The sequence below is a fragment of the Nuphar pumila genome, chromosome 13, assembly GCF_984573655.1.
Source record: "Nuphar pumila chromosome 13, dmNupPumi1.hap1.1, whole genome shotgun sequence".
Classification (NCBI taxonomy): Eukaryota; Viridiplantae; Streptophyta; class Magnoliopsida; order Nymphaeales; family Nymphaeaceae; genus Nuphar; species Nuphar pumila.
This window is the reverse complement of record NC_143261.1, coordinates 70,780,299-70,795,677: the sequence shown is the minus strand read 5'-3', so window position 1 is coordinate 70,795,677 and position 15,379 is coordinate 70,780,299. Positions and strand designations below refer to the sequence as shown.

General features: G+C 34.4%; 1 protein-coding gene and 2 non-coding genes across 3 annotated transcripts; all 3 read left to right on the top strand.

Moving 5' to 3' along the window:
• Positions 1 to 1,531: 1,531 nt before the first annotated feature.
• On the top strand, positions 1,532 to 15,275 carry LOC149818649 (protein ENHANCER OF LHP1 1-like). The gene is made up of 5 exons (XM_089986267.1): positions 1,532 to 1,687; positions 1,939 to 2,115; positions 12,074 to 12,178; positions 12,504 to 12,638; positions 15,147 to 15,275. Exons 1-5 carry the CDS (start codon positions 1,553 to 1,555, stop codon positions 15,273 to 15,275), a joined length of 681 nt encoding a protein of 226 aa, XP_089842393.1. The 5' UTR covers positions 1,532 to 1,552.
• On the top strand, positions 4,293 to 4,364 carry LOC149818651 (small nucleolar RNA R160). Its single transcript, XR_016427494.1, has one exon. It is a non-coding gene; the product is annotated as a small nucleolar RNA R160 (small nucleolar RNA).
• On the top strand, positions 5,943 to 6,014 carry LOC149818650 (small nucleolar RNA R160). Its single transcript, XR_016427493.1, has one exon. It is a non-coding gene; the product is annotated as a small nucleolar RNA R160 (small nucleolar RNA).
• Positions 15,276 to 15,379: the final 104 nt, after the last annotated feature.

Below are 15,379 nucleotides of genomic sequence, written 5' to 3'. Positions count from 1 at the left end.
GGTCTAGATACAGCTAAAACAGAGTCATTATCAACTTTTGGAGTATTTTTTCTAAGTCTATTTTCCTCCATAGTGAGCTCTTCTATAGTATCAACAATAGAAGGAATTTTTCCACGATGTAAAAGGGCCGATTTGGTGGATTCAAACTCCGGCCTTAGACCATTCACAAATTGATAGAAATGTTCCATATCGAGTTGCTTTTGGCGAAGCTCGATGTCTTCGGCACAATGCCATTTGGGCTCAAGAAACGCCAACTCTTCCCAAAGTTCGGACAACTCATTATAATATTCTCGAATAGTTTTATCTTTTTGAGTCATTGTCCGAACTTTATCTTGTAAATTGCATACATGTGCAATATCTTTAAGGGAATACATGTTTTTGAGGTATTCTCAAGCCTTATCGACATGCTCAAACTTAGCTAGACTAGGGCATTTTTTAATGTCTATGCTATTGATGAGCCATGACATAAATTTTGCATGCCCTATCCTCCATTCTTTCCGTTTCTTTTCATAAGTGGCTAATGCCTTACTCTTCTCTTCTTCCGTTAGAGGAACCTCTTTATCACCCTCTTTCTTGGTAAGAGATAGTTTAGGTTCCAAATCGGAACCATCCACTATACCCCATAAACCTTTTCCCCAAATGTGGTGCTTCATAATCGAAGCCCACATTACATAGTTAGTATCATTTAGCTTCATAGGAATGATGGTGATCTTATCATTGTCATCCATCTTTTACAAGGGTAAGAGAGGAATAAATAGGAGAGAGAGAGAAAAATAAAAAGAAAAGAAAAAGAGTAGACAAAGGAATAAGAGAGGATACAAAACCAAAATTTTTTGTAGCACAAGTTCGCCTTTCTTCAGATAAATCTTCTTGAGCCAAGAACAAGGTGATGAAACACCTTTTGTAAATGTGCCACGGAAATCGAGGCGGAAGCACTTCAAGATCTAAGGATTTCGTAGCTCTGATACCATGTAATGAAATGGTGGTCTTCAACAAATGCACAAATAACTCACAAACAAGTGTCTATTGGAGACACTACAAGCATGACCCTTGAAAGGGTATAAAAGGAAGAACACTTGAAAAATAAATAATACTTTATTCATGAACAAAATGCTTAAGAAGCATGGTAATATACATTGAAGGGGTTCACCCCTATATATACAAAAAAGTGGGAGAGAGGAGAGCTCATTTTGAGCTCTCCAAAAGAGACGTTGGATTCCAACGTCTCTTAATATAGCTGTTGGACTACAGTCCAACAGCATTTATTATTATAGCTGTTGGACTATAGTCCAACAGCATTTATTATAGCTGTTGGACTACAGTCCAACAGCTATTTGCACAGTCAAGTTCCAACAGGAACTTGACTGGATCAAATATCTAGTTTCTATTAAACTAGATGCTAAAAAAGAAAATAATGAAAAATAGAAAAAGAAAATAATAAAAGAAAATATAATAATATTAAATAATATATATATATATATATATATATATATATATATATATATACAGTTTACATTTTAACAAGGAACTTGACAGCATTAGAAGATCAGAAATGTCGAAAATGGCTATGCAGGATGCTTTTCAACCAGGTTCCACGCCAATTCCGGATGGAAAACGTCATTTTCTTTGCTACAACATGATTGGAAGTATAACCTCTTTCAAAAGTGGAGAATCTTCTCATGTTGAGGTAGTTGGGGCATTTCTTTGCCCCTGCGTACATCTTGACATTTGTAGGAATGGAACTGAGTGGTCTATTTTCCTTCTGTTTCATTGATTTTCCATATACTTCTAGCATCATTAGCTATGCATTGAATCGTTTTTATTTTTCTTATGTTGATTACTTGACAAACTTGTTCTGATTATGAGTTCAATTAAACTCTAAATTGCATTAATCATACTCTAGTTTTAGCCATTTAGAATCTCAGATTTTGTCTGCAGGTTGATTTCCATGATACTGGTCGGGGTTTTAGAGTTCCTTCAATGACTGATTACTTTGGAGTTAAGATGGCTGCTCTCAATGATAGTGGATGCCTATTCGCAAATCCACATAGGGGTGAGAAGAACACTAGCACTCTCATGTATCGCCCTTTCAGTAGCTGGGCTAACAACAGTGAGGTTGGTAGTTTTTGCTCATTTAGTTACATCATATCTTGCACTAGTAAAAAATATGGTAGCTATCAGTGACTTTTTTTCCCCTCCGTGTTTAGTGGTCCATGCGGTTTGATGCAGAAGAAGTGAAGAATGTAGCACTTGGTGTTGGCTGGGTAGCAGCAATAACTAGCCTCAATTTTCTTCGCATTTTTACTGAAGGTGGCATTCTGGTCTGTTTAATAGTATTCATGATAAGTTCAATCTTCAAAGCCTATTAAATTATTTAATATTTTAAGATAAATCTAATATGTTGTTTTTTGGTCACAAATTAATTGCTGAACTATCCTCTGATGAATAGAAAAAGATCATGGAAGGATCTGTGGTGTAAATTAAAATTGTATCCTTCCTATCTGTCTTTCATCTTTATTTTGGGAAAGCATTGTATACAAGATTTTGATTTTCAGATAGATAAATTTTTTGAAATGACATCTATTAATCTTTTTTCTTTCGCTGTGTGTGTGTGTGTGTGTGTGCGCGCTCTGCACCATCCTTTTTAAAACCTGTTTTGTACCCCATACTGTATTTAATCCATGTGAGTGTATGTATTGATTAGGTTAAAATGTTTAAACTATCACCGGAGATGTTTACCTTAACAGGCTAAATGTAGTATGCTCTGTGCATGAAGTGATCTTATATTTCTGTGATCAAATGTTTTTAAGAACCACCCAAGATAATCTGCCCAAAAAAAGTGAATCATCCATGGTTCTTGTTTCCTTCTCCTTTGCAGAAGGATTGATCCTCCTGCTCAATTATGCAAGGGCTATAGAGTCTGGGTGCTACATGCTTTGGAACCATTCATATCATTAGTGTACTCAAATGCATTTGCACCTGTTTTTGAATAAAGTCTATGTAGTTATTGCACCAGCAAGCCCCTTGCACTCACAAGCTTGAATGCAAGGAAAAACTGAGAAATTGGTATTTGGGTGCTATATTAATTATTGACAACATTAAGTAGACCTTTTGGATTGGTAAGCTTTCCCATCCACTTGTCTATTTTGTCAACATTGCTTTTGTATTCTGCCTTTTGCCATTTTTTAGTGTTGGGATCTTTATTTTTTCTCTTTATCTTATTTTTATTTTTATATGCTGTCTTGTATTCTTCCGCAGTCCAGTAAAATTTATTTCAAAAACTTGCATTCTCTCTCCCACAAGTGGGAAGTCTATCACCCTTTGACATTCCACAACATAGTAAAATGGAAAAGAAACCCAGACAATAAAAACTGAGAAAAGTTTCTGCTCTTACAAAACATTGTCGAACAGGTGTCGCTACTATGAAAAAAAATTGCAAAGCCAGCACATGTATCTTGTCCTATTTGTGATTTTTTTGCCCTCATCATTAACCACTTGAATGACATTGAAGCTCGGTGATTTCTTTGTTTTGGTCTATAAAGTTATTGGTAGCTTTTATCCTAATCAATTTGTAGCAGTAAGTTATGCTGATGATAAACAATTACTTTGAGCCTTTAATGAGGATAAAAAAGCCTCCCCATCCTTAAAAGATTTCCTGGTTTCATAATTTTTTAGCTGTTAGATTAGCATTTGTTTTCTATGTAATGCCCTTCTGAATATGGTATAAAATTTTTACTTTTTCCTTTCTTTTTTATCAATCCTTTTGTTACGACACGTTGATCTTGTGACTCTTGTCATTGCATTTTACTGCAGTTTTCTTTGGCTGTGTTGAAACTTGACATTGCCTAAGATGGGTGATTATCTTAGAGCTTTTGCTAGTAATGCTAACTCATCACGTAGTCTATCTTTTTTCTCCAGATCTATTTTGAAATCAAGTTACTGTAAAGTATGCTTCTATATGTTGACTTTATTGAAGACATGTGGTTGGTTGGTCCAGTAAATTAGGCTCATTTGTTTGAGGATAATTGTAACTGTGATATGCAAATACAATAGTCTTGCGTTCTGTAGCTTAAACCCTCACACTTCATATGTTTTTACGGTGCCTATTTCTTATGATTCTTGTTTATCAGAGCCATATAATCTGTGGTATTTAATTGATAATGTGTTCTAGTTCTTTGGTGACCGTTTCAGTTTATTTTAATTTTTAATAATTTAATTTCTTCACTTCGCCTTTTGTGCAATTTATTTTGTTCAAGTTGTGTCTGGAGATATTTCATGATATTTGTTTGCAAGGCAAGATGATGGAAAGATATTCTGAATCCAATGCGGAACTTGCAATAGGTCTTCAAAGTTCTCTGATTGCTTTGCTTACAAAATTTTAAGTTCCTTCTGGCTACTTCGATTCTAGGAATTTATAATCTTTTTTGGTTAAACTTTTTATCGTTTTTCCAAAGGCACAACCCTTTTTGTTTGGCTACAATACAGTGCCTCTTCTTTCTCAGGCTTTTAAATTTTTTTCAGGTGATTTTCCACTAATGTCATTACATTTGGAAAATGCTATTATATTTTCTCCAATATATTCCAATTTCCAAATGATAGCATCCAGCTATGATATTTTCAAAGTGTTTGCTAGATCAGAAGCAAACATGGTACACACATCAAATTAATCTTGGCATATCGACAGTCCTACGTGGTTTCACAATTGTTTTTCTGTTTACTCTGATTTTTGCTAGGTATTTTCTCTTGGGATGTTCCTAGGCCAAAATTCTGGGTGTCATTTATGACATAGGTTGGGGGTAAGAAGATATGTCGATTTCTATGTATCGTGTTTCATATTGTGATGGAATGTTCGAATTGGGGGAAGAAAAACCCATGGAATAAGAGTTTGTGAGGGACTGTGAACAATGTTAGATATGATGTTTGCGGATAAGATTTAATGTTCCTATTAATTTGGATGTTGACAATAATGCATTTATATAGCTCTAAATGTTGCTAACCATCAACTATGGATACCAATCATCTTGAATATCTGTAAAAGAATTCAACATAAAACATCATTTCTATTAAGGTTTTCTGAGATCCAGAAATTATGAAGAATTTCTCCAGCTTTTTGACGTATGCCTTTCATTATGTTTTTGGCATTTGAATTTTCACTGTCATTGATTCATAAAGTTATTTCCTATATGAAAGCTTTGTATACATTTTTTTTTTGACTAAATATCTTAGAAAAAAATTGTGAAGTTAATAGTTTCTCCAGAGAAATTGTTGTCAGATCAAATAAATTCTTTGTAACGTAAATATGTCAACTGATGCAGCCAAGTGGCATTATTAGATCAGAGACTCCCACTGGAATATGAAAAATTGGTGGACTGGTGTGTCATTAAAGAGCATGCTTCCTATGTTACCGATATTGACCTACAAATATGTGGTAATAAAGATGAAATTTCAACTGCTAACAAGTAACAACTAAGGAACATAAACCTGAATTGTGCTAGTTTTCTTTCTTTCCCCACATGGATGGTGTATAATATTTTTAAAATTTCTCTTCCTAAAAATATTTTAAAAGCTTGCATTTTTTTGCATGATGCTTCATATGGCAGATAAATACAGATAAATAATTCCTTGATCTCTTGATTTGCGTAGAGTGCGATTGTGTTCATATCCCCAGTAACTAAAATCTCACTATGAAATTTCAAGCTGTCAAGCTTCTGCTCATCTGATTTGTCTTTCTGTTTTATACTTTCCAAGAATGTCAGATTGAAGTTTCTTTCATTTCAGATGCACTTTTTTGGTCATTCCTAGTCTTTCTAATAACTAGGATCTAGTTTTAAATTTTAAATCTTGTGTCACACTTCCCTTTATCTTTTATTTTTTCACTTTATTTTTACTGCTTTTATGCAATCACTTTTTTTTAGGAAATATTTAATGACCCTCATAAGTGAAGCAAGATGATGAGTTAATTTCTGAATTCAGTGTGGAAATCACATTTTGGCCTTCAAAGTTCTCTGATTGCTTTGCTTATTCTATTTCTCTACAGCAGCTAAAGTGCTTTTCATATTGTTACTGCTTGCATTCTTTTATATTTTTTCAGGGTTTCTCAGTGTAGAACACTTCTCAAGGAAGGCTACAATTTTTTGATTTCAATTAACCACAAAGGGCATATGCACGCAGCACAAGCTTGCTAATTTCTAGAGAACACGCCTATTACTTTTTACAGAGTGCTGATTTAAATATATGAACATCATTATTGAAGAAATATTAGATTCTTTATGGTTGCCATGTTTTGCTTTTTCTCCTAGGTTCCATTATTCAGTTCATTATGTTCTCTGTACATGGTACTTCTACCCAAGGTTGTAAGTATTGTATCATAACCCGTATCGGTCGGGCCGAAAGTTAGATACATATCATATCGTAAAAATCGTAAAGTTTTAATGAATAATTTTCAAAACTTTCAAAAAAATCAAGAAAAATCAGAAAAAAACTTGAAAAAAACAATGATGAACTTCACAAAATCACATGTGAAGCATTTGTATCTCTATGAGCTGCATAAGACATCATCAAACAATGATGAATTGCATAAGATAAAACTATAATATTACTTATCAAAACAATAATATGCTATGAATGACATGCATAAGACATCAAACATTTAATAATCAAGATAATATGCTATAAATGATAATATGTATATTAAATAACGAATCTAAGCTAATAAGTTACAAGATTCATAATAATGTGTGTTTACATAAACAAAAAAAGTGTTTATCACTCTTAAGCTCTTTATGAACTAGCCCCAAGGGGCCTTATATGTTTTCTATTTTTTTTTTAAATAAGTGTATTTAAACTGCATTTATATCATATCTTAAGATACACCCTGTATTGTAGTGTATCGTAGGATACGAGGGTGTATCATATGATACACACCTCTATCGAGATATGGAGGTGTATTGTATCAGAATACCCCATAGTAATGATACGTATTGTACAATACGATATGTACAACATTGTTTCTACCAGCTCTTATTCCGGTGTTGAGTCTGTTGACATGGTATGACACTGATATTGTTATTGGTACTCTTAGGTACGAGTTAAATGGACTACAGACTTGACCTGACACATTTACTCTTATGGCTTGGTATCTAATGAAGAATATTTTTGTTGATTATTAATTGTTAGTTGACTATATGTCTTGGACATCGTTTGGGCTTGGTTCATGAGTGACAGTTCATAATATATATATATATATATATATATATATATATATATATATATATATTAGTAGAGGGTAGCTGCTTGCGATACATGCTTGATGGGTTTTTAAGTTTTTTTTGTTTTATTTTTAAATTCTGACCATACAGATGTGATCTATGTACTTGATTTTATAGGGATCAGCTCTTGAAGTGTTCGATTCCGATACATGGGTGGGTATTTATAAGGTTTGAAAAATCAACGGTCCAAAATCTTTGTAAATTTTTGAGGCTCTAAATATCATTTTTTTCATCTAAAACACATGATCCAGGTGTGGATTCCTCGTAAATCTACCATGCCCAACACAATTATGAGGTTGGAACTGCAAAAAAAATACCAGAACAAAAAAATCCATCCGGCACGTATCACAAGCACCTAATGTTCAAGCTCCTACGCTCTATTCTACTCTACTCTACTCTACTCTACTCTCTCTCTCTCTCTCTCTATATATATATATATATATATATATATATATATATATATATAGCTGTATCCCTATACAAATCCTTTTAGAAATTTGTCACAATCTCTGTACCCTGCTGCACCTGCACCCATACCTATTTCACAGATTATGGCAGTTTCATTTATATTTTTTGCAATTGTATAAAATGAATGATGAATTCCAAAGAGGAGAGTCAAATTCTAAAGAAAATCTCATACTATTTAATAATGTCAACAAATAAATGTTGATGCATGCCATCTTTATTGCGGAGTACATAGCCTTCTTAATTGTTGTTTACTAATAATTATTCATTCTTCTGATTATTAGCTCATGAACTGAAGTGTGAAGGCATCCACATTAAGAGCTTCTGAACCATGAAAATCAAGATCTCATTTGCATGCATATTCTGAAATGTGCCATTGTTATTGTCGGTTCTTCCTAAGGATTCCAGTTAAAAGGAGCTTCTTAATTATGGTCAGTGTAGACATGATAGGTTAAACTAATGAAGCCCATTGGATGAATATGATGTTGGGAGAAATCTTTGTTAGAGTTGCGGCAGATATAACCTTGCTGGCAGTGAGGCAAATCTTTATAGTTGAAGTGGCACCTGTTTCAATATTAAAGATTGCCTTTTGAAATTAAAAATAAGTTGACAATTGATACTGAAAATATCATGTAAAGCCATTACCTCATCAACTTTCTGTTCTATGTAAAAAATTGCTAGTGCTGATTATGTCATCATGGTTAGCAACTGAGAAACATGATAATCACTCATAATATCTAGAGAAATTTTATAGGAGTGTTATCCCATGTAAAAGGGACAAACAGGCCGTTCTATGTTTTTGAAAAATCGAAACACTAATACCTTCTGATATGTTAAAATTTCAAATAGGAGGCACTACTCCAGTACCCATTGTTGAGAATTTTGGATTGACTTCTTTGCACTGTATTTGAAGCTAAACGAGATGACATAACTCATCATAAACTCAAAACAACAAGCAATATCAGATTCTAATCAAAGTGGATATTGCAAAATAATGCAATAGGGAAATACTACAGCCAGATCTTGACTTGTGCTTCCATAGTTCTATCTACAGCTAGCTTTTCTGTTCAATAAAATAGAAAAATGCCAAATGTTCCAAAATATCGACTTACTCAACATGAGGCATGCTCTAAGGACCACCATCCTTTGGGCCTTTCCTTTTTCTACTAATGTCACTACACGAGCTGTCTTCTCTATTTCATAAAACTACCATAAAGTGTCACATGACAAACATGTCATGATAAGTTGGCAAGTATTTGGTCAGTCTCTTACTGGGAAGATTATTTGAGCATGCAAGTGCAACTAGATATTAGAAGAAAAGTCTAGAATAATCTCCCTTGATTTTACAATGACTTGATAACCACAATCCTATGTCGCATGGACACTTAGCATATATATCTCATGCTGGGACGACAACCCTCCTTTACTTGTATCTGCCTGTGACATAGCTAGCCACTTTCATTTTAGAATTTTTGTACTAGAAATTTCTTGATTTGTCAACTTTGGGTGCCCAAAGATATGGAATGAGATGATTTTGGAAAACATGCAACCATCGTATCAGGCCAATCTATTTGGACTCTGGAATAGATGCACTTGGACTCTACTAACATATAACCTGTTTGAGAGGCTGATATGTTTTGCCTCTTCCCAACTGTCTTTCTATTTATGATAAATATTCTGTTTTTATTTAGTATCATTATTATACGAGTCAGATAGATTTTTTCCTACTTAGAAAGAGAGATAGGGGTTGTTGCATCGATTGTAAGGTTATACCGGGAGAAAGTGTAGCTACACAACATAGAGTTTTAATTTTAGATCTTAGAATTAGACAATGCTGCAAAAGGGATAGACATAGGATAGATCCTAGAATTAAGTGGTGGGCGCTGAAAGGAGCTAAACAAGGAATGTTTGTAGAGCGGGTAGTTAAGAAAGTTGATTGGTGTCTCGAGGAGGATTCAAAATCTATGTGGAATAAGATAGCGGGTGGCATGAGAAAGGTGGTTAAGGAGGTATTGGGTGAGTCTAAAGGCGGTGCACCGCTAGGTGAGGATACATCGTGGTGGAACGAGGATATCAAATTAGCTATTAAGGTTAAAAGAGAGTGTTATAGAAATCTAAGTAAAAGTTGTGATAAAGAGAATTTGGAGAAGTATATAATAGCAAAGAAGGAAGTTAAAAAAGTAGTTCGGAACGCGAGGGATAAGGTATATAAGGAGGTTTATGACAAGTTGGATACCAAAGAGGGCGAGAAGGATATTTATAGGCTTGCAAAGATGAGAGATACGAAATCGAGGGATCTGGGTATGGTTAGATGTATCAAAGATGTAACACAAAGGGTTTTAGTCAAAGATGAGGAGATTAGGGAGAGATGAAAAGATTATTTTGATAAGCTATTTAATGAAAGTTATGCTCAGGATCTTGGAGACTTTTTCATTCCTTTTCATGAGATGAATCGTGACTTCATGCGCAAGATTCAAAAGAAAGAAATTGCAGAGGCTTTGAAGAAAATGAAATCAAGAAGGGCAGTTGGCCCAGATGGTATACCTATCGAGGCTTGGAAATGCTTGGGAGAGAAAGGTTTAGAATGGTTGACAAATCTTTTTAATAAGATTTGGCGAACAAATAAGATGCCTAATGAGTGGAGGAAGAGTACTTTGGTGCCTCTATATAAGAATAAGGGTGATATACAAGATTGCACAAACTATCGTGGTATAAAACTCATGAGTCATACTATGAAACTTTGGGAGATGGTGATTGAGTCTAGGTTGAGGAAGGTTGTCATGATATTGGAGAATCAATTTGGTTTTATGCCTTGAAGATCAACTATGGAAGCTATACATCTTTTTAGACAATTATTGAGAGAAATAGAGAGAGGAACAAAGATTTGCATATGGTTTTTTATTGATTTGGAGAAGTCTTACGATAGAGTACCTAGGGATGTTCTCTGGTGGACAATGATGAAGAAAGGTGTTTCTCTCAAGTACATTAGTATAATTAAAGATATGTATGAAGGAGTAGTAACCAATGTCCGCACTTGTGGAGGGGTGACAACCAATTTTCCTATAACGGTTGGGTTACATCAAGGATCTGCTTTAAGCCCTTTCCTATTTGCTATAGTGATGGATGAGCTTACGAGATCAATTCAAGAAAATGTGCCGTGGTGTATGTTGTTTGCTGATGATATTGTTTTGATTGATGAGTCTAGAGCTGGGGTTAATGCTAAGTTAGAATTATGGAGACAGACATTGGAAGCAAGAGGTTTTAAGTTGAGTAAGAGTAAGACAAAATACATGGAATGTCGATTTAGTAAGCAACGAAGTAGTGATGGGAGTGTAGTGAAGCTTGGCGAGCAAGAAATACCGGTGGATGATTCTTTCAAATATTTGGGTTCTATCATTCAAAAGTATGGAGAAATTGATGGAGATGTAAATCATAGGATAAAGGTTGGGTGGATGAAATGGAAGAGTGCAATTGGAGTGTTATGCGATCGTAGAATGCCATTGCGGTTGAAGGGAAAGTTTTATAGGACGACTATTAGGCCCACTTTACTATATGGTACAGAATGTTGGGCTGCCAAGAGACATCATATTCAAAAAATGAGTGTAGTTGAGATGCGTATGCTGAGATGGATGTGTGAAAATACAATAAAAGCTAAGATTCGGAACGATGAGATACGTAAGAAGGTAGGCGTTGCACCCATTGAAAATAAGATGGGATAGAATCGTTTACGGTGGTTTGGACATATTCGACGAAGGCCTAATGGTGCTCCAGTTAGAAGGATGGAGAAATGGGAAAATATATTAGTTAAAAGAGGTCGGAGTAGGCCTAGGAAGACATGGATGGAGGTGATAGGAAAGGATATGAATGCTTTGAACCTCACCGAGGACATGGCATTGGATAAAAATGAATGGAGGAAAAGGATTCATGTGGAAGACCCAGAATGATTTTCTTTGTTGGTTCATATCGCCGACCTCAATTGTTTTGGGATGAAGGCGTAGTTGTTGTTTGATTTAGTATCATTATTCTGGATTTTTGCGCACAAGGGCTCTGCTCGTCTGGTGGGGGCAACTTGTGAACATCACCAAGTTGACGGGATATCATGAGTTTGAAACCCACAGGTGGTGTTCCTTGCCTCAAGGTCGAAGCTGGGTGTACTCCCCGGTGGGCAGAGGGGACCTCTAGGGTTTTAGCAACTGGAGGCCAGCCAATGTGTAGTTGGTGATGGGGTTTTCCCTTGGATTATCCAAAAAATAAAACTATTCTAGATTTTCTTTTGGGGTAGTTAATTTCATGCTTTGAGATCAACTGAATTGACATGAATGTTATTTTTCATTTTTCAGAAATATGTGCTCTGTGTTGATGTACCAGTGGTGACTACTTCCGGCCACAAGGACGAGCTTGTTGTTGTCACACATGCTTCTGAATGCCTTTCCACTGGAGAACAGGTTCTACTTGCACAAATTTTATCTTTCAGTTGTGAAACATTTGTCCATTGAAAAATTTTAAATGTGGCCTCTGCTTTCCATTTTCTGACGTCTGATCATGTGTCCGAGGGGACACCACAGATTAATTATTTGGCACAAGATAGATTACATCTTAGGGTCTGCTATTAGCACTTATTATTCAGAAAATTACAACATGATATATTAAAGTTAAAAACGAAATAAGAGGGTAAGATTTCCATAAAAGTTCTACTAGTTGGTTTCTCTTTTTGATGAAAATTGTTTTCCTTTGGGCTACTAAAAATGACTGTCTCATCATGGTTTGCAGGTGTTAGAATTTAAATTGCTGCACATTTCTGATAGAACTCTAATCACCAAAGGTCGCATACCACTGACTCCTGGTTCATATCTTACATGGCCTGGGTTTAGTGAAGAAGGTTTGCTAAGTTCATATGATTCCAAGGTTTGTTAAGTCTGACTCATTCTTGCATCAACTATATGTTGCAAATTTTCTGTCTCTTGCATTAACTATTATGCTTCCACTATTTACATTGGACTCTCTTGGCATCATATACAGGGTATTCTGAGAGTATTAACAAAGCAGTATGCCGATAGTTGGATTCCACTCTTTAGGTATTTAATAGGACTGTCATGTATGCTTTTAATTTTCTGACCTTCACATTAATTTTGAGTATCACTGATTGCTGAAATGAGTTCGGTGCTGCAAAAGAAAAGAAGTCTGATGGGGATCATTATTGGGTTGTTGGTTTGAATGCAACAAAGGTCTTTTGAGTTGTGTGCATTTCACCTGATGTTCATCCACTGGTAATATGATTTGATCAGTCATGTTGTAGATATTTGTATTATAACATATACAAATTGTTGTAATAATCTTATCATGTTCTCAGGTGTCTCCAATGTAATGTCCCCAACTTGTACCGTTAAAAAGTGACAAATTATTATTTTTTTTAAAACAATTGCAGAGACATTCTCAGTGACTCGGGCTTTTACAGTTATAACACACCTACAACCCCAAGGGATCTTATACTATCATCAAACTAACTTTATTAATTGAATTCATATAGTCTGGAAACATAAGCAAATGAATATAAATTAAGTAAAATGTGTAGCCACGTTGTCCTAAAAAGAAACGGTCAAGTAGTCGTGCAACCTTTGTAGTTTTTCGCAATAGCAGTTTTTCTCACTAGGCTTCAGAAACTGTAAAAACACAAAAGTAGGAGTGTTAGAATTTAGAAGGATGCAATTATGACAAATTCACAATTCAAATAATCATTCAAGCAATATGAAATAATTGTTAAGCAAGAGAAAATAATTATTATCAATAGAAAACATCAATTAAACAAAAAAGAACATTTATCATGCAGTAGAGAATAAATATCATGCAACCATTGATTTAGCAAAAGAAATAGAACAATTAAATATGCATGGTCTAATGCATAATAGGAATATGCATGATTTCAATGCACATACATGAATAAGTTATTATCTTTTATTAGAGTTTTCTTTTACATATATGTTTCTATTAAACACACACAAACTTTAATTTCTTTTTTTTTATTACCGTTGCTTGCGGATACTCAAAATGAGTAAACAATTTTTGAAATCAAGTTAGGTTCTCAGTTGTAGCTTAACACACAACTTGTATTTTATTATTGGGTTTCATCCTTAGCTCTCGACCGATATTAGGAATCAACATTATCCATCAGAACATTAGAAATCAATATATGATGTCGAGACACTATTAAAATCAACAACCGTACTACCATTTTTTTGGTATACAAAAAACAACAATTGGGTCTACACATTACCTACAGGCAAAGTGACGGAATCTTCTTAAAACTGTGGTCGGGAGGTGAATCACCTAGTTAGGTTCAGGGGCACAACGCACACGGAGTTTTAGTATTCCCACGGTCTCTCAAAACCGTAAGTCTAAGATTCTTATATTAAAGAAAGAACATCCAGGAAGCGTGAATTACATTGTTCTCTTCTTTTATTTTTTTATTATTTTAATCTCATTATTTTGCAAATCAACATGCAAAACCAACGTGCGTTTTGTAAAACAATGAGATTGAAATAATAAAAAGATAAAAGAAAAGAACAATGCAATTCACGTTTTCTGAATGTCTTTCTTTAGTGTAAGAATCTTGGACTTGCGGTTATGGGGGACTGTGGGGATACTAAAACTTTGTGTTCGCTGATGTGCTCCTAAACTCAACTAGGTGGTTCATCTCTCGGTCACGGTTTTAGGGAGATTTCGTCACTTTGCCTGAGGGTGGTGTGTAGATACAACTGTTTTTTTTTTTGTATACTAAGAAAGTGACATTATGGTTGTTGATTTTCGTAGTATTTCGGCATTAGACGTTGATTTCTAATGTTTCGATGGATGGTGTTGATTCTTGATATCGGTCGAGGGTTAAAGGTGATAATAAAATACAAGTTGTGTTAAGCTACAATTGAGAACCTAATTTAACTTCGAAAATTGTTTACCTGTTTTGAGTATATGTAGGCAACAGTAATAAAAAAGATGAATTAAAGTTTGTATGCATTTAATAGAGACATGAATTTAAAAGAAAACTCTGATAAAAGATAATAATTTATTCATGCATGTGCATTGAAATCATCTATATTCTTGTTATGCGTTAGATCATGCATATTTATTTGTTCTATTACTTCTTCTAAATCAATGATTGCATGATATTTGTTTCTTACTGCATGATAAATGTTCTTTTTTGCTTAATTGATGTTCTTTATTGATAATAATTATTTTTCTCTTGCTTAGTAATTGTTTTCTATTATTTGAATGATTATTTGGATTGCGAATTTGTCATAATTGCATCTCTCTAAAATGTTGCATGATTTTTATTTATATTCTTTTTACTTATTTGATTCATTAGAGAGGCTTTTATGCAAGAACTTTGATTTTTACATTCTTACTTTTGTATTTTTATAGTTTCTGAGGCTCAGTGAGGAAAAATACTATTGCGAAGAGTTACGAGAGTTGGACGACTACGTGACGATTTTTTCTTGTGACAACGTGACAATTAATAAAGTTGGTTTGGTTTGGGTGATGGTAGTATAAGATCTTTTGTGGTCGTGGATGTGTTATAACTGAGAAGACTCTGGGTCTCTGAGAATGTTTTCGCAATTGTTAAATTTTTTTTTTGTTACTTTTTAACGAGTACG

Coding starts and splice junctions, on each gene's coding strand:
- LOC149818649 (XM_089986267.1), top strand. CDS start 1,553: ATGTCGAAAATGGCTATGCAGGATGCTTTTCAACCAGGTTCCACGCCA. Junction 1,688..1,938: donor GAGAATCTTCTCATGTTGAG/GTAGTTGGGGCA, acceptor TTTTGTCTGCAG/GTTGATTTCCATGATACTGG. Junction 12,639..15,146: donor TAAGTTCATATGATTCCAAG/GTTTGTTAAGTC, acceptor GTATTTTTATAG/TTTCTGAGGCTCAGTGAGGA.